The 15563-nt window shown below is 40.5% G+C and overlaps 1 protein-coding gene across 4 annotated transcripts in view; it reads left to right on the top strand.

The window, feature by feature from the left end:
• CCDC171 (coiled-coil domain containing 171) overlaps positions 1 to 15563 on the top strand; it is a 608461-nt gene that overhangs the window by 229093 nt on the left and 363805 nt on the right. For all 4 annotated transcript variants that reach the window (XM_033920389.1, XM_033920380.1, XM_033920408.1 and 1 more), the window contains exon 16: positions 8547 to 9051. In XM_033920389.1, the coding sequence (XP_033776280.1) occupies positions 8547 to 9051 (505 nt within the window). The remainder of the gene's footprint in view (positions 1 to 8546; positions 9052 to 15563) is intronic.

The raw sequence follows: 15563 nt of genomic DNA on the forward strand, positions 1-15563 counted from the left end.
CCATCAAAAGGCTTTCGTCCGTTTGAACCATTACTTCTGTCTGCGTTGAGACTGTAGACATCTTTGAGGGGATGGCCTCGGTCTGTACAGAGACCTCTGTCCTCCGTCCTGGTTCTCCTTCCATCTGTACTCAGACCATAGCCATCCCCTGAAATCCCAACTCTTGAATTATTGTAATCAACAGTGGAACAAAAATATTAAATTGCACTGGTGCCAATGCTGACCTATGTGGGTCAAATACGCACCCAATGGTGCCATATATAGGTTGAATAGCAATTGGGATAGTGCTGACCCTTGTGGTGCTCCAATACAAATTGGGTATCGGGCTGAACTTTTCCATTCACTTTTACTTGAAAGAATCTTTCTCTCAAAAACAAGTAAAAACCATGTACTAGTTATGGCTCTTATCCCTATCTCTCAGTTTTTATAAAATAACAATTCAGTATTTACAGTTTCAAAAGATGATGAAATATCTAATGACACCAACTAGTAATTCGCATATAACCATCCATACCCCTTCTAATCTGATCTGTAGTTAACAATAGGGTTTCTACCCCATGGCCTCTCTGAAATCCAAATTGGCAGGGATTCAAAGCACTATTTTGCTCCATGAAATCATCAATTAGTTATAATACTGTTTTCTCAGTTATTTTTCTTAACAAAGGTAAGACAGTAGTTGGCCTATAGCTATTTAAACTATTCACATCTAGTTTCCAGCTTTCAAAATAGGCTTGATCATGGCTAGTTTTAATATATCAGAGAAAACTCCCTACTGTGGTGATGCATTCACTGTCATGCAGAGAGCCCTTCCTCAAGATCAGAGGCGGGAGTTTCTTTGCACACAGTTCCATTCTTTCTGCCAAAGGTCATTTTGGCATTTTCATGTCAATCAAGAGGTACATCACAGGGTCAAGCAAAAAAGTACAGGTTTCTGAGAAAGTTGGATGTGAGGAGAGTCCTCCTACGTTATCTAGAGGTCACTAATGAGTTCCGACTGTCGGACCATCTATTTGTGCTTACCAGTCAGGCTAGACACGGTAGACCGGTGTCTAAGGCTACCATTTCAAGATGGATACAGATGGGCATTTTGTCATCATATATTGCCTGTGGTAAGCAATTGCTGGACTCCTTGAAAGCATATTCCACAAGAAGCGTGGCTTCTTTGTGGGCACAAGCTTGGGTGATTTCGTCCAGGGAGATTTGTAGGGCAGCAACTTGGTCCACTGTTCTCCAAGTTCTACAGAGTGGATGTGGCAGCACAGGAGGACATCGTCTTTGGGTCCTCAGTGTTATGAGTAGGTGCAGAGGTCTCGCCCTAGATTTCTGGAACTGCTTTTGTACATCCTTACTCTCCAGAATGACAAAAACTGATAAGTAAAGTTTCTAAGGAAAGTATAAATTAAAGAGGGGAAGAACTCATAAATAAGGCCATTTACTCACACTGACAAAGTGGGATTCATATAGAATACTTTAACCATATCCAAAAAGGAACTCCTAAGTCCATATTTAATAAGAATTCCCAATGTACAGTCAAATGCTTTTTGGACTTCTAAACTAACCAACAGCAGGGATCTGCAACGTGACTATGAGCTCATAGCTGCCATGCCCATGACCCTTCTTTCACTCTACACTGTCTACCAATTTTGGACAAACCCTACTGGGTCTGGATGTATTATGTCTGTATCTTTGCCATAGCCTAAGTTTAAAATTAATGACTGATAGCCGAAAAGAATCCAACAAGTTCGGATTTCTACTAGGTTTAGGCAGTATCAGGGAATGATTAGCATATTCTGGAAAAGACTTATTCAGAAAAACCACCTCAAAATATGTGACCAGTGACAATATATGTTCCTATAGTATTTTATAGAACTCAGCAGACATTCCATCAGGCTCTGGTGACTAGATAAAAGCAACTAAGATTTCATGAGCTGAAACTTCGATAAGTTTAAAGATGAGACATAGGAATCAAAATCCCACATGCCACATTTTGCCCTTGATAAAAGGTCTTAAAATACTGGCAAAATAAGAATGTTATGCATGATCTGTTGTAGTGATTTTCGTATTGTACATGATCCCTTTGTAAAACTGAGGCCCTGCCAGTGATAAACTAAACAAGCAAGAAGTCTGAATGTGTGATAGCCAAAGTAATAAATATTTTCACTTATAATATTGCAAAGATCTACGTCAGGGGTGTCGAACTCAATCAGAGAAGGGGCCAAAATCTAAAATCCAGCCTAAATCACGGGCCGAATGGTTTACTGAACAGTCATAAACTGACAATGTTAACCAGAAATGTGAATTTAAAATGAGTGGAACAATCTTTTCCTTAACAGTGCTGTTAACCAACTCACATGCTATCAAGCAAAACAGTAATATTGGTATCAAGTAAAACAGTAATATTGGAATGTACCTAAAATGCTCATTGTTTTGTTTTCTGGCTAGATGTCTGACACCGTTTTCCCCGTATCAATGAGTCAATGTTCAGTTTTATTTCTTGGGCTGTAGCAACCCGCAAAACAGCATGGAGGTTGTCATCGGTAATGCGTGATCTGTGCTTGTTTTTGTTCAGATTCATTATTGAAAACATCTGTTCACAAAGATAGGTGCTCCCGAACATGGATAGAATACGGGCAGCATGAAGTCGGAGCTCTGGCATTGAGTCAGGGGGCAGTAGAGGGTAGAAGTCCTCAATTTCAACATCCTGAAACCTTGATTTCAGGCCACTGTCAGACTGAAGCTCGATTATCTCCATCTGAAGGTGATGGGGCACATTGTTGACATCAACTGTAAAAGGATTGGCAAAGATGTCAAAGCCTGAGTGCTGTGTTCTAAAGTCAGAGAAGCGCCGCTCAAATTCACGTAGTAAACGGCTAACTTTGGTAGCCAGCCGACTGCAAGGAAAAGTACCAGAAATAGTGGTTGAGATACTCAAACAAACGGGAAAGTGGGCAAGATTGTCCTGTTCCAGTTGGGACTTCCATAGTTGAAGTTTACGCTGGAATGCTGTGATCATGTCAGACATCTTCGTGATGACTTGTTTGCGTCTCTGCAGCTTCAGATTCAGTTGGGCGAGATGCTCGCATATGTCACACATCATAGCAAAATCACATAGCCAGGCGGGATCCGACAGTTCAGGCAAGGGCTTTCCTTTACTTTCCATGAAAAGAGCAATTTGTTCTCTGAGCTCAAAAAATCTTTTGAGGACTGCGCTCTTGCTCAGCCATCTTACTTCTGTGTGGTATGGCACGTCTCCATGCTCTGCACCCACCTCCTGTAAAAACTGCTGGAACTGGCGATGATTCAGGCCACGTGCCCTTATAAAGTTAATAGTTTTAATGACTGTGGTCATTATGTCATTCATGTCCAGAACTTTTCCACACATAGCCTCTTGGTGGATAATGCAATGATAAGTAATCAAGGGTGTGTGGCAGTGACTTTTTTGCATTCTTTCCTTCATTAGTCCAACCAAGCCTTTCTTTTCTCCGCACATTGAAGGTGCGCCATCAGTAGTTAGCCCCACCAACTTTTCCCAGGGTAATTTAAAATTATTTATAGATTTCTCCACAGCCTCAAATATATCTCTACCAGTCGTCGTCCCATACATGGCAGCTACATCCAAAAGTTCCTCAGTGACAGAGAGGTCGGTCTTCGTAGCACGTATAAAGATGGACAGCTGCGCTGTATCAGTGTTGTCTGTGCTTTCATCGATAGCAAGTGAAAAAGCGAGATAACTGCATGCCTGTTCGGCCAGCTGTGATGATAGATTTCCTGAGAGTTCTTGAACTCTGTCTGCAATGGTGTTTCTTGACAAACTGACAGTTTGAAAACTCTGTATCTGGTCTGGGCATACTTTCTCACACACTTTTAGCATGCATTGCTTCAAAAAGGCACCCTCTGAAAAACACCTTGAAGTACGGGCAATTTCTTCAGCCACTATAAAGCTTGCTTTCACTGCAGCATCATTTTTCGCTGTAGCCTTTGTAAACATTTGCTGCTGTGATTGTAGTTTGCCTTTTAGTTCTTTAACAATTTTATGCTTTTCTTCCAAAGTATATTTGCCATACTTAACATTATGTTTGGTGTCAAAATGACGACGTATATTGTACTCTTTCATCACCGACACTGTCTCATAACACAATATACATACTGGTTTGCCCTCACTAAGCACAAACATGTATTCATTTTCCCATTTGTCATTAAATTGTCTGCCTTCACCGTCAACTTTTCTTTTCCTGGACATTTTGGGATCAATATTGGCAGTAAAAGATGTAGTTTATTGGAAATCTGCGTTAGAATGAAAAAGTCAGTCAATAAATGCCTGGCTGGGTACAGATAGCAGATTCTGTTGCAATTTTTATGCCTACACTTTATGCCAGGAACTGGAAGCTTCTGCTGTGTATTTTTTTTACATAGTTCCCCCCCGACGTCCGATTCACCCCAAGCAGGACTGCTCGCACGCACCTGCACCCCCACCCCGAAGGACCGCCGACTCCCCGACTCCCAACACGATCGGGGCAAGAGGGAGCTCAAGCCCTCTTGCCCCCCCGACTCCCCGACACGATCGGGGCAAAAAGAAGTCCAAGCCCTCTTGCCCCGCCGATTCCCCAACTCCCCGACAATATCGGGCCAGGAGGGATCCCAAACCCTCCTGACCACGGCGACCCCCTACCCCCACCCCGCACTACATTACGGGCAGGAGGGATCCCAGGCCCTCCTGCCCTCGACGCAAACCCCCCTCCCCCCATCGACCGCCCCCCCCAAGAACCTCCGACCCCCCCTGGCCGACCCCCACGACACCCCCACACCCCTTCCCCGTACCTTTCTGTAGTTGGCCGGACAGACCGGAGCCAAACCCGCCTGTCCGGCAGGCAGCCAACGACGGAATGAGGCCGGATTGGCCCATCCGTCTCAAAGCTCCGCCTACTGGTGGGACCTAAGGCTCCCGGGTCTATTCTGATTGGCCCAGGCGCCTTAGGCCCCACCAGTAGGCGGAGCTTTGAGACGGATGGGCCAATCCGGCCTCATTCCGTCGTTGGCTGCCTGCCGGACAGGCGGGTTTGGCTCCCGTCTGTCCGGCCAACTACAGAAAGGTACGGGGAAGGGGGGTGGGGGTGTTGTGGGGGTTGGCCAGGGGGGTCGCGGGTCGGCTGGGGGGGCGGTCGGAGGGTCTTGGGGGGGGGGGCGGTCGATGGGGGGAGATAGATAGCAAGTACGGCCGGCGAGATCACAAGCCTCCTATGTCACCGCGCGTCATTGTGATGGAACGCAGCGGCGTGCAGTGATGACAGCGCGGTGCGGGCCACATTGCAAGGCCTGGCGGGCCGGATTTGGCCCGCGAGCCTTGTGTTTCACACATGTGATCTACGTAATAGTCTTTTTGTGTAACGTAACATTGAGAGCCATCCTAGCAGCCTACAAATTATCCCTGTTTACTGGGCTCCGAGATATGATCCTATGCTGCTTGCACTGTTCGGATTGCTTTTTCAAATACAGCAGCTCACTAGTGGCTTGCTGCTTCTTGGTGGCCACATAAGCTATTGTTTCTCTTCTGAGAACCACCTTTGCAGAAATGATTTTAGTAAACTTGAGTCGGCATTCTCAAATCAATGTTTATATGAATCCGCCTCCAGCTTCCATCTGTTGGGAAATCCATCTTTTTAGCTCTTGAAAGAAATTTATATTGCATGTCTGGAAGGTGAATATTTTTTGCTAAACGTGAGCTCTCTTGCATACTCTTAAGGAGATTTTCCACATTATATTCCCCCAAAATCTCTGGTCCATTGGGTTATAATCGAGGTTAAAGGTGTTTTGTTCAGTGATTTCTTAACACCTTCATGATAATGTCCCATCAAGCCTTTTGAATAAGGCAGGCAAAGGCCAATATTAATCAAATACAGATTTATCAAAATCTATGTGACAAGTTCGAAACAGTAAGTGAACATAATGTTCAAGTTGTAAATATGGGTTCCTGTCTCAAACTCTCAATACGTACGCTCTTCAATATCTCATAGGATAATATAAATTCATCATTTTTCACATGATGTTGAATTAGCCCATTGTGTCCACCCAGTGTCCATAAACTTGGGATAAAATGTTTATTACCCAAGATAGGTAGATATAAAGTAACTCCAAACCCAATAATACATATCAAGACATTGTTTTACCATATTGGACAGATGACCATATCTAAAAAGAAGAACATAAGCCACATAGAACTCTGAAGACTGATACACCCAATCTCTTACATATCTCAAATGGCAGGCAATATTATAAATTCTGAGGTCTGGTAGCCCCATACCTCTGTCCCAAGAGGTAGTTGTAATTGTCGAAGGGAGGCATGAGGCCTCTTCACACCCAATACAAAATTTCTAATTATTCCATTCTTGTAAATCTTTTAGTTTAACAATCAAGGGCAAATGATGGAATGCATAAATCCACTTGGACATTAAAATCAGTTTTACTAACTATATTTGTCCCCACCATGACATTGGGAGGTGTTACATCCATCACATAAAACTTTACTGTCTGTTAATAACCTAGGGATATTACAAGAGTAAAGTGTTGACACAGTTTTATGAATCTGCCGACATAGGTATTTCATCCTTTCTCCCACCCAAGTAAGTGGTAGTTTTCCCCTGCCAATGCTGATTTAAGTCTCTAGTCAGACTCAATGCTTCCAATTTATAATTAATCCACAATCCTGAGGTTTGGCCCAAATCCTGCATTTAGTCCCAATAATTTCTGCAGGCGGTCTGAAGTCTTGTAACTGCTAACAGAAGGTCATTTGTAAATAGGATTAGTTTAAATTCCTGCCTCCTCACTGGTATCCTGAAAATAGCAGGGTCGCCCCCCCAGCTTCAAGGCCAATAGTTCTTTGCATAATACAAAAAGAGTTGGATAAGAGGCAACTCTGCCATGTGCCCCTCTGGACATCAAATCTGTAGGAATGTAGACCATTCAGCAGGACTTGGGTCCAAGGCTCCTGGTAAAGGAGCTCAATCATGCCCAATAAAGGGCCTTGAAAACCAAAGCATTATAAAATGTCCCACAGGTAAAGCCATAAGACCTTATCAAAAGCTTTTTTCAATATCAAAGCTTATGAGCGAGAAGTCCACTTAACTTGTTTATTCTGACCCCATGGCACGCAACAAATGGCATGCATTTGCTATTGCATTTCTCCCCTTAATGAATCCCACTTGATGAGAGCCTATCAAACTGGGTAAAATGCCTAGCAATCTGTGGTATAGAATTTTTGTATACATTTTTACATTGACATTTAACAAAACATTTGGAACTTCTTATAATGGCACCTTGGGTGTGGGCAGATTGGTAGTGCGGGAGACCAGGAGGTGTGGGGAACACCTCCTCTTTTTTATTCCTTCTCCCCCTCGTAGGGATATTGGGATCTCTTTTCTCAGGTGGCTATGAGTCCAAGTCCTGTCTTGCTCTGTGCGTTATGTTTATTGGGGTTTTGTTGGGGGGGGGTTAAGTGGGAGATCTTGGGGGTGGGGTATTGTGGGAATTGTTATAGTTTTGCTGGATTTCATATTGTTCTATGCAGTGTGATAGGTTTTTTTTGTATCTTTGGAAACTTAAACATTGTTTCAACATATGTTGACATTTAACAGATATTGGTCTATTACAGTGGTTCCCAAACCTGTCCTGGAAGACCCCCAGGACAGTTGGGTTTTCAGGATAACCCTAATGAATATGCATGAGAGTGATCTGCATATAATGGAGGTGCCAGGTATGCAAATCTGCTCCATGCATATTCATTAGGGCTATCCTGAAAACCAGACTGGCCTGGGGGTCCTCCAGGACAGGTTTGGGAACCACTGGTCTATAAGAACTAGTTAACTCCGTGTCCCGATCTGGTTTTAATATTGGAATCACTATGGCCGCCCCTCTGTGATCTTCGGATTTGTGAGCACCTCTTTGTAAACTGCAAACAAAACTGGAGGTAGGTGGTGATCCAAAAATTATATAAAACTCTTATTGGAAGACTGTCTAGGTCTGGACTTCAACAATGCCATATGTTTAATGGTATATTGAATCTCCCTTGGATGGAGGGGCACATTCAAAGAAGCTAAATTCTCAGATAATTCAGGCAATTGAATGTCTACTAAAATTGGTGATTATTCAAAAGAGCATCTAGATCGGCTGTGTGTAGAGTTTTATAATAATTATGTAGCATGCTGTTAATAAAGGTGGTGGGTGCTATTTTGTTCCCTCTCAGATATTCAATAAGAGGAATAAAACGGGGCTCTTGGGCTGGCTAAACAAGTGTCCATTCTATTTCCAGATTTAAAGAGGTGATGTCTTCCAAATTTCAGAGAGTTCTGAGTTTGCTGGTGAATTATTCAGGGCAATTTGCAGCTGAAAATATTGCTTCCTATTAGTTATTGTCAATTTATTTGCTAAATTCCTTGGAGGCTGTAATTACCTTTAAAAAGCTATATTCATAGTATTATTGATTTTAGGTTAAGTAATCTTTGTTAGAATATGCTTATATAATTTTAATACTCATTTATGTTGGTTTATTACAGAAATTTCAAGGGACAGCAGAGAAAACTAAGGAGAAGATAGTGGATGTTGAAAAAGTAAAGGATAAGATGGCTTTTGAAAATTCTCACATCAAAAATGTATTAATACATACTCAAAATGAGCATAAAGCCCTATTGACTGCTTGTGCCTTATTAGCTGGTGCTTTTTACCCTTTGTATAGCCGATCATGTGCCTTGTCTGTTCAAAGAGATTTTCTCCAGGATCAAGTCAATGTCTGTGAAGTTCTGAAACAGGAAATTAGGTTACTGGCACAAGCTCTGTCTGATGCAGAGAAAAAGAAACAAGATGATACCAGAAAAAATACAAAAAAATTCCAAGGCATGATTCGTATATTCCGGAAAGGTGTAATAGTAGTTCTGGCTGTGAATAGATTTCAGCATTTGGGTCGATCATGTAGCTCTCTCTTCACCTGGATGGAAGGCTTCAAGGAAGGCACTGGAATTATAGTGTGCATGGGAGGATCTCGAAGAAATCATGATCTGTCAAGTAAGATGATCTGTTTTTTGTGATTATATGAAATGAAATGTGCGTGTTTATTAAAATTTGATATATAGCCTTTCACACAAGAATACAAGTGATTTACAATGTAAAAAAAACATACAGAATCAAGTGAAAAGGAGCTACAACTATTGAGAGAAAAGGATTAAGAAAGATAATATTAAAATTACACAAATAACACCTAGAAGAAAAAATATGGAAATTAGTTTAAGTTGGGTTTTTTTTTTGAAAGGTGATCAGAAGGTAATTTTATAACGGGGCTCTTGGTTTACAAGGGCAAGTAGGAGCCTGCTTAGGCACTATTTTATAAAGAGACATGGGCACACATGTGCCTTTATAAAATACTAGCAAAGGGGATAGAAATTGTCTACTTTGCAAGCATTGACAGTTACACTGCTCTCAAGCAAAGTGCATGCCATTATATCATGAAACATAATTTTACGTTGGTTGGTATTGTACAAGAGGCCATTAATGTGTGTATTTGGCCATGTAGGCCTGAAAATGCCTTTATAAAATTGTCACTTTGCTGAAAACTTTAGGCTATCAAATTGATTGGAAATTCAAGTGCAGATATACAAATACTCCAACCCAATCAATATCAAAATGGAAAACATTCATAATAATGTATATGTCTTATAAGCTTTCAATGTAGGATTTCACAGATCTTCAGATAGCTGTCCAGAGTATATAACTATATTAGTAGCTGTATGTTAAAATTGGATTTGTTTCATAGATGATGTCTTTTTGATATGGTCCGGCTCCCCAGAGGAGCTCCAGGAAATTTTTACCTGGCTTAACACCTTGGACAGTAATATAAAATTCACCCAGATTTGGGATTTTGAAAAGATTACTTTTTTGGACACTGTTGAAATGAAATTTGAGCATAGCCTTAATTTCAGACTTCATCATAAAGATATAGAGAAAACCAACTATCTTCAATACACTAGCTGTCATCCTCATAGGTTAAAAAAGCCCTTCCTATAGGGCAATTTTTTAAAGATATGATGGATATGTACATCCATTTTTAGAATTTTACTGGGAGTCTAAATTATTAACTTCAAAATTACATGCCAGGGGTTACCCCTCAAAGGTCATTCACAAAGCCTTTTTATGGGCAAAATTTGCTAACAGAGACCTCCTTCTGCGGAAGACTATGGGCTCCTTTTACAAAGGCGCGCTAGGGCCTTAACGTGTGGAATAGCGCGCGCTAAATTGCACGTGCTAGCCACTACCGCCTCCTTTTGAGCAGGCGGTAGATTTTCGGCTAGCGCGCGCTATAGCACGTGCTAATCTGGTGTGTGCATTAAAAACACTAGCGCACCTTTGTAAAAGGAGCCCTATGTGACATTGCTTTAATTACAAATGTTCCTTGAACATTGATGTATAAAAGAGAGTTCTTTAACACAAAACCTACTGTTCTTTTGTATAATATTGTGTGTGTATATATAATTATATATATATATAGACTGTAGGGGTTATGTTTTTTTCTAGGCTGAAAGACCTCAAGTGTTCACAGTTGTCTGAATTTGGAAATGATTCTATCCAGACAACCTATTGTGAACTATCACTGGTCTTAATTGCCTTTCTTTTGACACTCTGTTTTTGCATTAATTACTTTTAGGTCTTTTCTTGTATTATTTTAACTAATGCCTAAAGTGATAGAAATCTGTCAGCTGCCACTCAAGATAGTACTGTTGTTTTCAATTCATGACTCAAATTGTTGTTTATTAAAAGCTTACTTATTATATAGAGCTTAAGATACTTAGCTTATATGGTACTGCTGTGACGATAGTGCTGGCAGTTCTTAGCTATATTGGAAAGATATAAAAATGGCTCAGCTGATATTCATAAATCGTAGCTGGGTCATTGATGCTTTTATTTCGCTCTTTATGGTCTTGTGCTCAACGGAGCGTCTGTTTCACTTTGTTAGGAGCTTCATCAGGAGATTTGCTGTAGTTAAATCTTATTGCACTTTCCTTTTAGCAATCACTATTTAAAAAGAAAGAGAAAATAAACCCTCTATTACGGAATGTTACACTGGGAAAAGCTATAAGGAAGTACTGACAATTCCAATTAAACACCTACCTACCAAACATTTCTCTCGAAATCTGCACTCTACTAATTTATCTTAACTTTTAGTTTTAATTTTAGTTTCATCTGTTGCCGAGTTGAAACTTTACGGCATGCTAGAAATTCAACCTATAATCACTTTCAATGCAACTACACTAAAGCAACTATTTAACTTTTTTCCTAAACCCCGCTGGTTGAATGCATAAAGCCTTTAACTGTCCTAAAATTTCAGTCGATATAACTAAAGTGCCAATGCCTATGGTAACAATAAATAAAGCTACTTACTAGCGGCAAACCGCTGAATTCTTATAAAATGAATCCTCTGGAGAGAGACGTGTCTTCCTTGCTAGTGCTAAAAAATTTTTTTTTGCTAGCAAGTTTCAATATGGAGACGCCTGCTTTTTAACGTTCTCCTCCGTATGCACGTTCTTATGTACTGACATTCAGTGCACCGGCGTCCTTTAACATGCCTTTAGCTCTAGAGATCTTTAAGAAGTCCCTCTCTACTACATTGATCTTTATCAACAGCCGCATTCTATTGTAACATTAAATTTAAAAGTTAATTAACTTTGTTAAAACCACTCAACATTGTTTCATTAATTTATTTGCTAGAAACTATTTTTAATTAAAAAGTTATTCTTGTAAAAATTTTTAAAAAAAACCTCATTACTTAGCAAAGATATTTATGTAATGTAATTGTTTAGGAAGATTAAAGGTTGAATAAATGTAAGTCAAATCTATTTTTAGCTTATTAACTTATTTTTTAATATCTTAATGAAATATTTGATAGATTATTGATTATGAAATTTAGTGGAATATCTGAAGACATCACAATAATATTAACAGTATATTGAAAAGCTTAAAAAATGTTTGCCAATTAATTGTAGTATAGAGACTTTTTGGATGTAAACACTGGAGACGGTAAATCCATCTCTGCTCTATTTGTAAAAGTTTTTTCCTCCTATCCCCCTCCTCTTATAGATTCCTGTACTTGATCGATAACCTGACATTTCAATGTATGGCGATATTGTAGACAATGTGCAACTAAAGGCGTTCTTTGCACTGTTGATGTATGCAGGACTTATGTTCTGCCATGCAGACCCTAAATGGTCTAGTAGTTTTGCCCACATAGATTTTTAACCCTTTCAGGACCAAGGGACATATTTGTCCCATAACTTTAAAATCCTATAAATTTTGATTGGGATTGTCTACAGTTCTAAATTTGATATGTACGGATTCCATATTATACTGCCTTTATGTAAACAAACTGGTTCCGACATTCATTCATTAGCGTCGTTGCTAGATTGACGAGAAGATTCACTTGCCACACTGTCCATAAGCCAAAAGTGTGATTTTTTAAAATAAAAATAATGATATTTCACAAAAAAAATCAATTTTTTGGCATCTGCAAGCCCTTTTTACCATAAAAATGTCGTCAAAACCACAAAAATTGGCCTACGATCCTTATGGTCCTGAAAGGGTTAAACAAGGGCATACTATCATGTAAATTACAAAATCGCTTTTGCAATTAGTTACATATTGTAATCGATATGTTCTGTCATTAATGGGGTTGACAAAACTGTTTCCAGTTATGGTAAGAGAACATATTTGACAATTTCTACAGATTGTATGTTGACCTGTATATATTTTTCTTGATCTCTTGCCATCTGGTTTAACATACAATATTTCCTTCAAATTTCATGCTCTTGTATATGTTATTCTAATTTTGGAATCTTGAAAGTATGGAGATTTTTGAATAATTAGCCAATGTTTTCTTATGATTTCTGTAATTTCCTGAGAGGATGCATTATACTGACAGGCACAGGTATGTCTTTGTTGATTATTTTCTTGCTCTTGTACAGATTCAAGGGGTTGCAGCAACCACTCCCTATGGTTGAATTTAGCTCATTGGTATGGTTTTCTTATTATGTGCAATAGATATCCTCAAATTTTCAAATCCTTTGCTAGCTTTTTTGAGGAATATTTGAAATCTTTTACTTCCGAGAAAATTCTCCAATTGGGCTAATGGTAAACTATTTTTTAGAGCTATTGGATGGCAACTTTGGTATTGTAATAGTATCAGTTGGTTTCACATATAATCTAGAATGTAAAAGATTATCTTGGATTGATATCCAGGTATCCAAAAAATTAATTCCTTCTGTCGAATAATTCATTGTGAATTTAATATTGTTATCATATGTGTTTAACCAACAAAAAATTGCTCTAACTGATCAATAGTTCCTTCCCATAACATAAAAACATCATCGATGTATCTTTTCCACCCTAGGATATACTTGTTCCATTCACTGTGATATAGAAAGACTTCCTCAAAATTTTTCATGTAAACCCCCATGGCTACCCCTTTTGTCTGCAGAAATAATTGTTTTCCATCAGTGAAAATTTTTTTCTGTCAAAGTTATCTTCAATAAAGACATCAGAAAATCAGTAGGGCATTGATTGATATGGTCTACTCCGCGTGTTACCAAAAAAACAAATACAAAAGAGGTGTACTAGAATAGGTCTACTCCGCGTGTCCAATAACTGCTGAGCTATATTCAAACATGCCTCTTGTGGGAGGGAAGTATATAGGGATACTATATCCAGAGTAACCATAATAATAGACCGGTTGTTCAAATCCACTGATTGTAACATGATAGAAAATGGCTAGTATCTTTGATGTATGATTGACTTGGTGCTACTAAAGGTTTTAAATAGTAATCCATGTATATGGGTAACAACTCCAAGACAGAATTATTGGAGGATATAATGGGGTGCCCTGGGGGTTTGTGTATACTTTTGTGTATTTTAGGGATCGTTGTTTGATCTCGATTTAAAAATTGAAATTCACATTTAGTCACTTTACCTTCATCAAATCCATCCTGTGTAAGTTGTAAAATTTCTTGTTTCAACCCAGATGGTACACCTTCTGACCCTTCTTCCCAGCTCTTGCTGGCTATGTGGCTGATGCTTTGTATGATCTGCTGAGGGTAGTGGGCAAAGTCTCAGCTTATTCTGTGTTTGCTTGCAGAATCTTGTGGATCAGATATTGGGCTTGGGGATTCCATGTCTAAAGCCACGCTCAGCAGGCTTCCTTTCGGGGGCAATATACTGTTTGGCCAGGAGTTGGATGACCTAATGGTTAGCGTCCAGGATCACTGTCCTGTCCTGGAAAGCAGACCTAGGACTTCTAAAGGGCAGGCCTATGGGTCCTTTCGAGGCTCATGCCATTTGTTCATTTTCTTCTCTGGGTCAGAGTCCACTGCAGAGATTCTCTGGAAATAGAAAATCCCAGGGCTCTACCTCCCTGCCAAGTGGGCAAGCCAAGACGTTGCAATGATGCCAGGTCTCTAGTCTCTTCGTGCAAGATCAGAGGCAGGCTGCAGGACTCTCTGGAAGCATGGGAGGCTATCACGAATGACTAATAGGTCTTGGAGGTCATCAGGGACTGCTACAAGTTGAAGTTTGCCCATTCTCTCTCTGCCTTGTTTGTAGACTCGCCAGTAGGTAGACTGGAATAAAGCAGTCCAGGTCCAGGTGATCCTCCAAAAGTTGCTGAACATTCAGGCAATCAAATGTGTACAAGATGCAGATCAGATACTCCATATACTTTGTCGTGCCCAAGAAAGGGTCAGAAGATTGGAGGCAGATCCTGGACCTCAAGTACATTAATGTGGCTCTCAAAGTGCCTCATTTTTTTATGGAGACCTTCTAGTCGGTTATCACCTCAGTGTAGCCAGGGGAGTTTCTGGCAGCGCTGATCTTGATGGAGGCATATCTTCACATCCCAATATTTACGGATCCCAGGCGCTTCCTTCATTTTCATGTCCTGAACAGTATTTTCAGTTCAAGGCTTTCCTATTTGGTTTGGCTACAGCCCCCTCGGTCCTTCACCAAAGTGATGGTTGTAGTGGTAGCTCCTCTCTGGAAGCTGGGTTTGCTTGTCCATCCTTACCTGGATGACTAGCTCATCAGAGCCCCCTTGCAGGAAGAAGTGGAGAGGGTGGTTCAGACTGTTTTGATGACCCTTCAAAGTCTGGGATGGATTGTCAACTTGAAGAGCCAACTGCAGCCTGTTCATTCCCTGGAGTATCTGGGTGTCCGATTCAACACGGAGAAAGGCTGGGTGTTTGTTCTAGAGGCACACAGACTGAAACTTGGGAACCTAGTCTCAGCTTTCCTGGCTCAACAGTCTCTGTCAGCCTGGGATTATCTTCAGATTCTGGACTTGATGGCAGTCATGATAGAGGTGATTCCTTGAGTGAGAGTGCATATGCATCCCTTGCAGCACTCTCTTCTCTCGCGCTGGACTCTCTGCATGTTCAACTGCCCTGGATGGCAGCGGCCCTCTGCAGCTTGGCTTGGTGGCTTCGCCTTCTGTCGGCATCAGGGATGCCTCTATGGATCGACTCCTGGGCCTTGCTAATATTGGA

This window comes from Geotrypetes seraphini, chromosome 1 (genome assembly GCF_902459505.1).
Source record: "Geotrypetes seraphini chromosome 1, aGeoSer1.1, whole genome shotgun sequence".
NCBI lineage: Eukaryota > Metazoa > Chordata > Amphibia > Gymnophiona > Dermophiidae > Geotrypetes > Geotrypetes seraphini.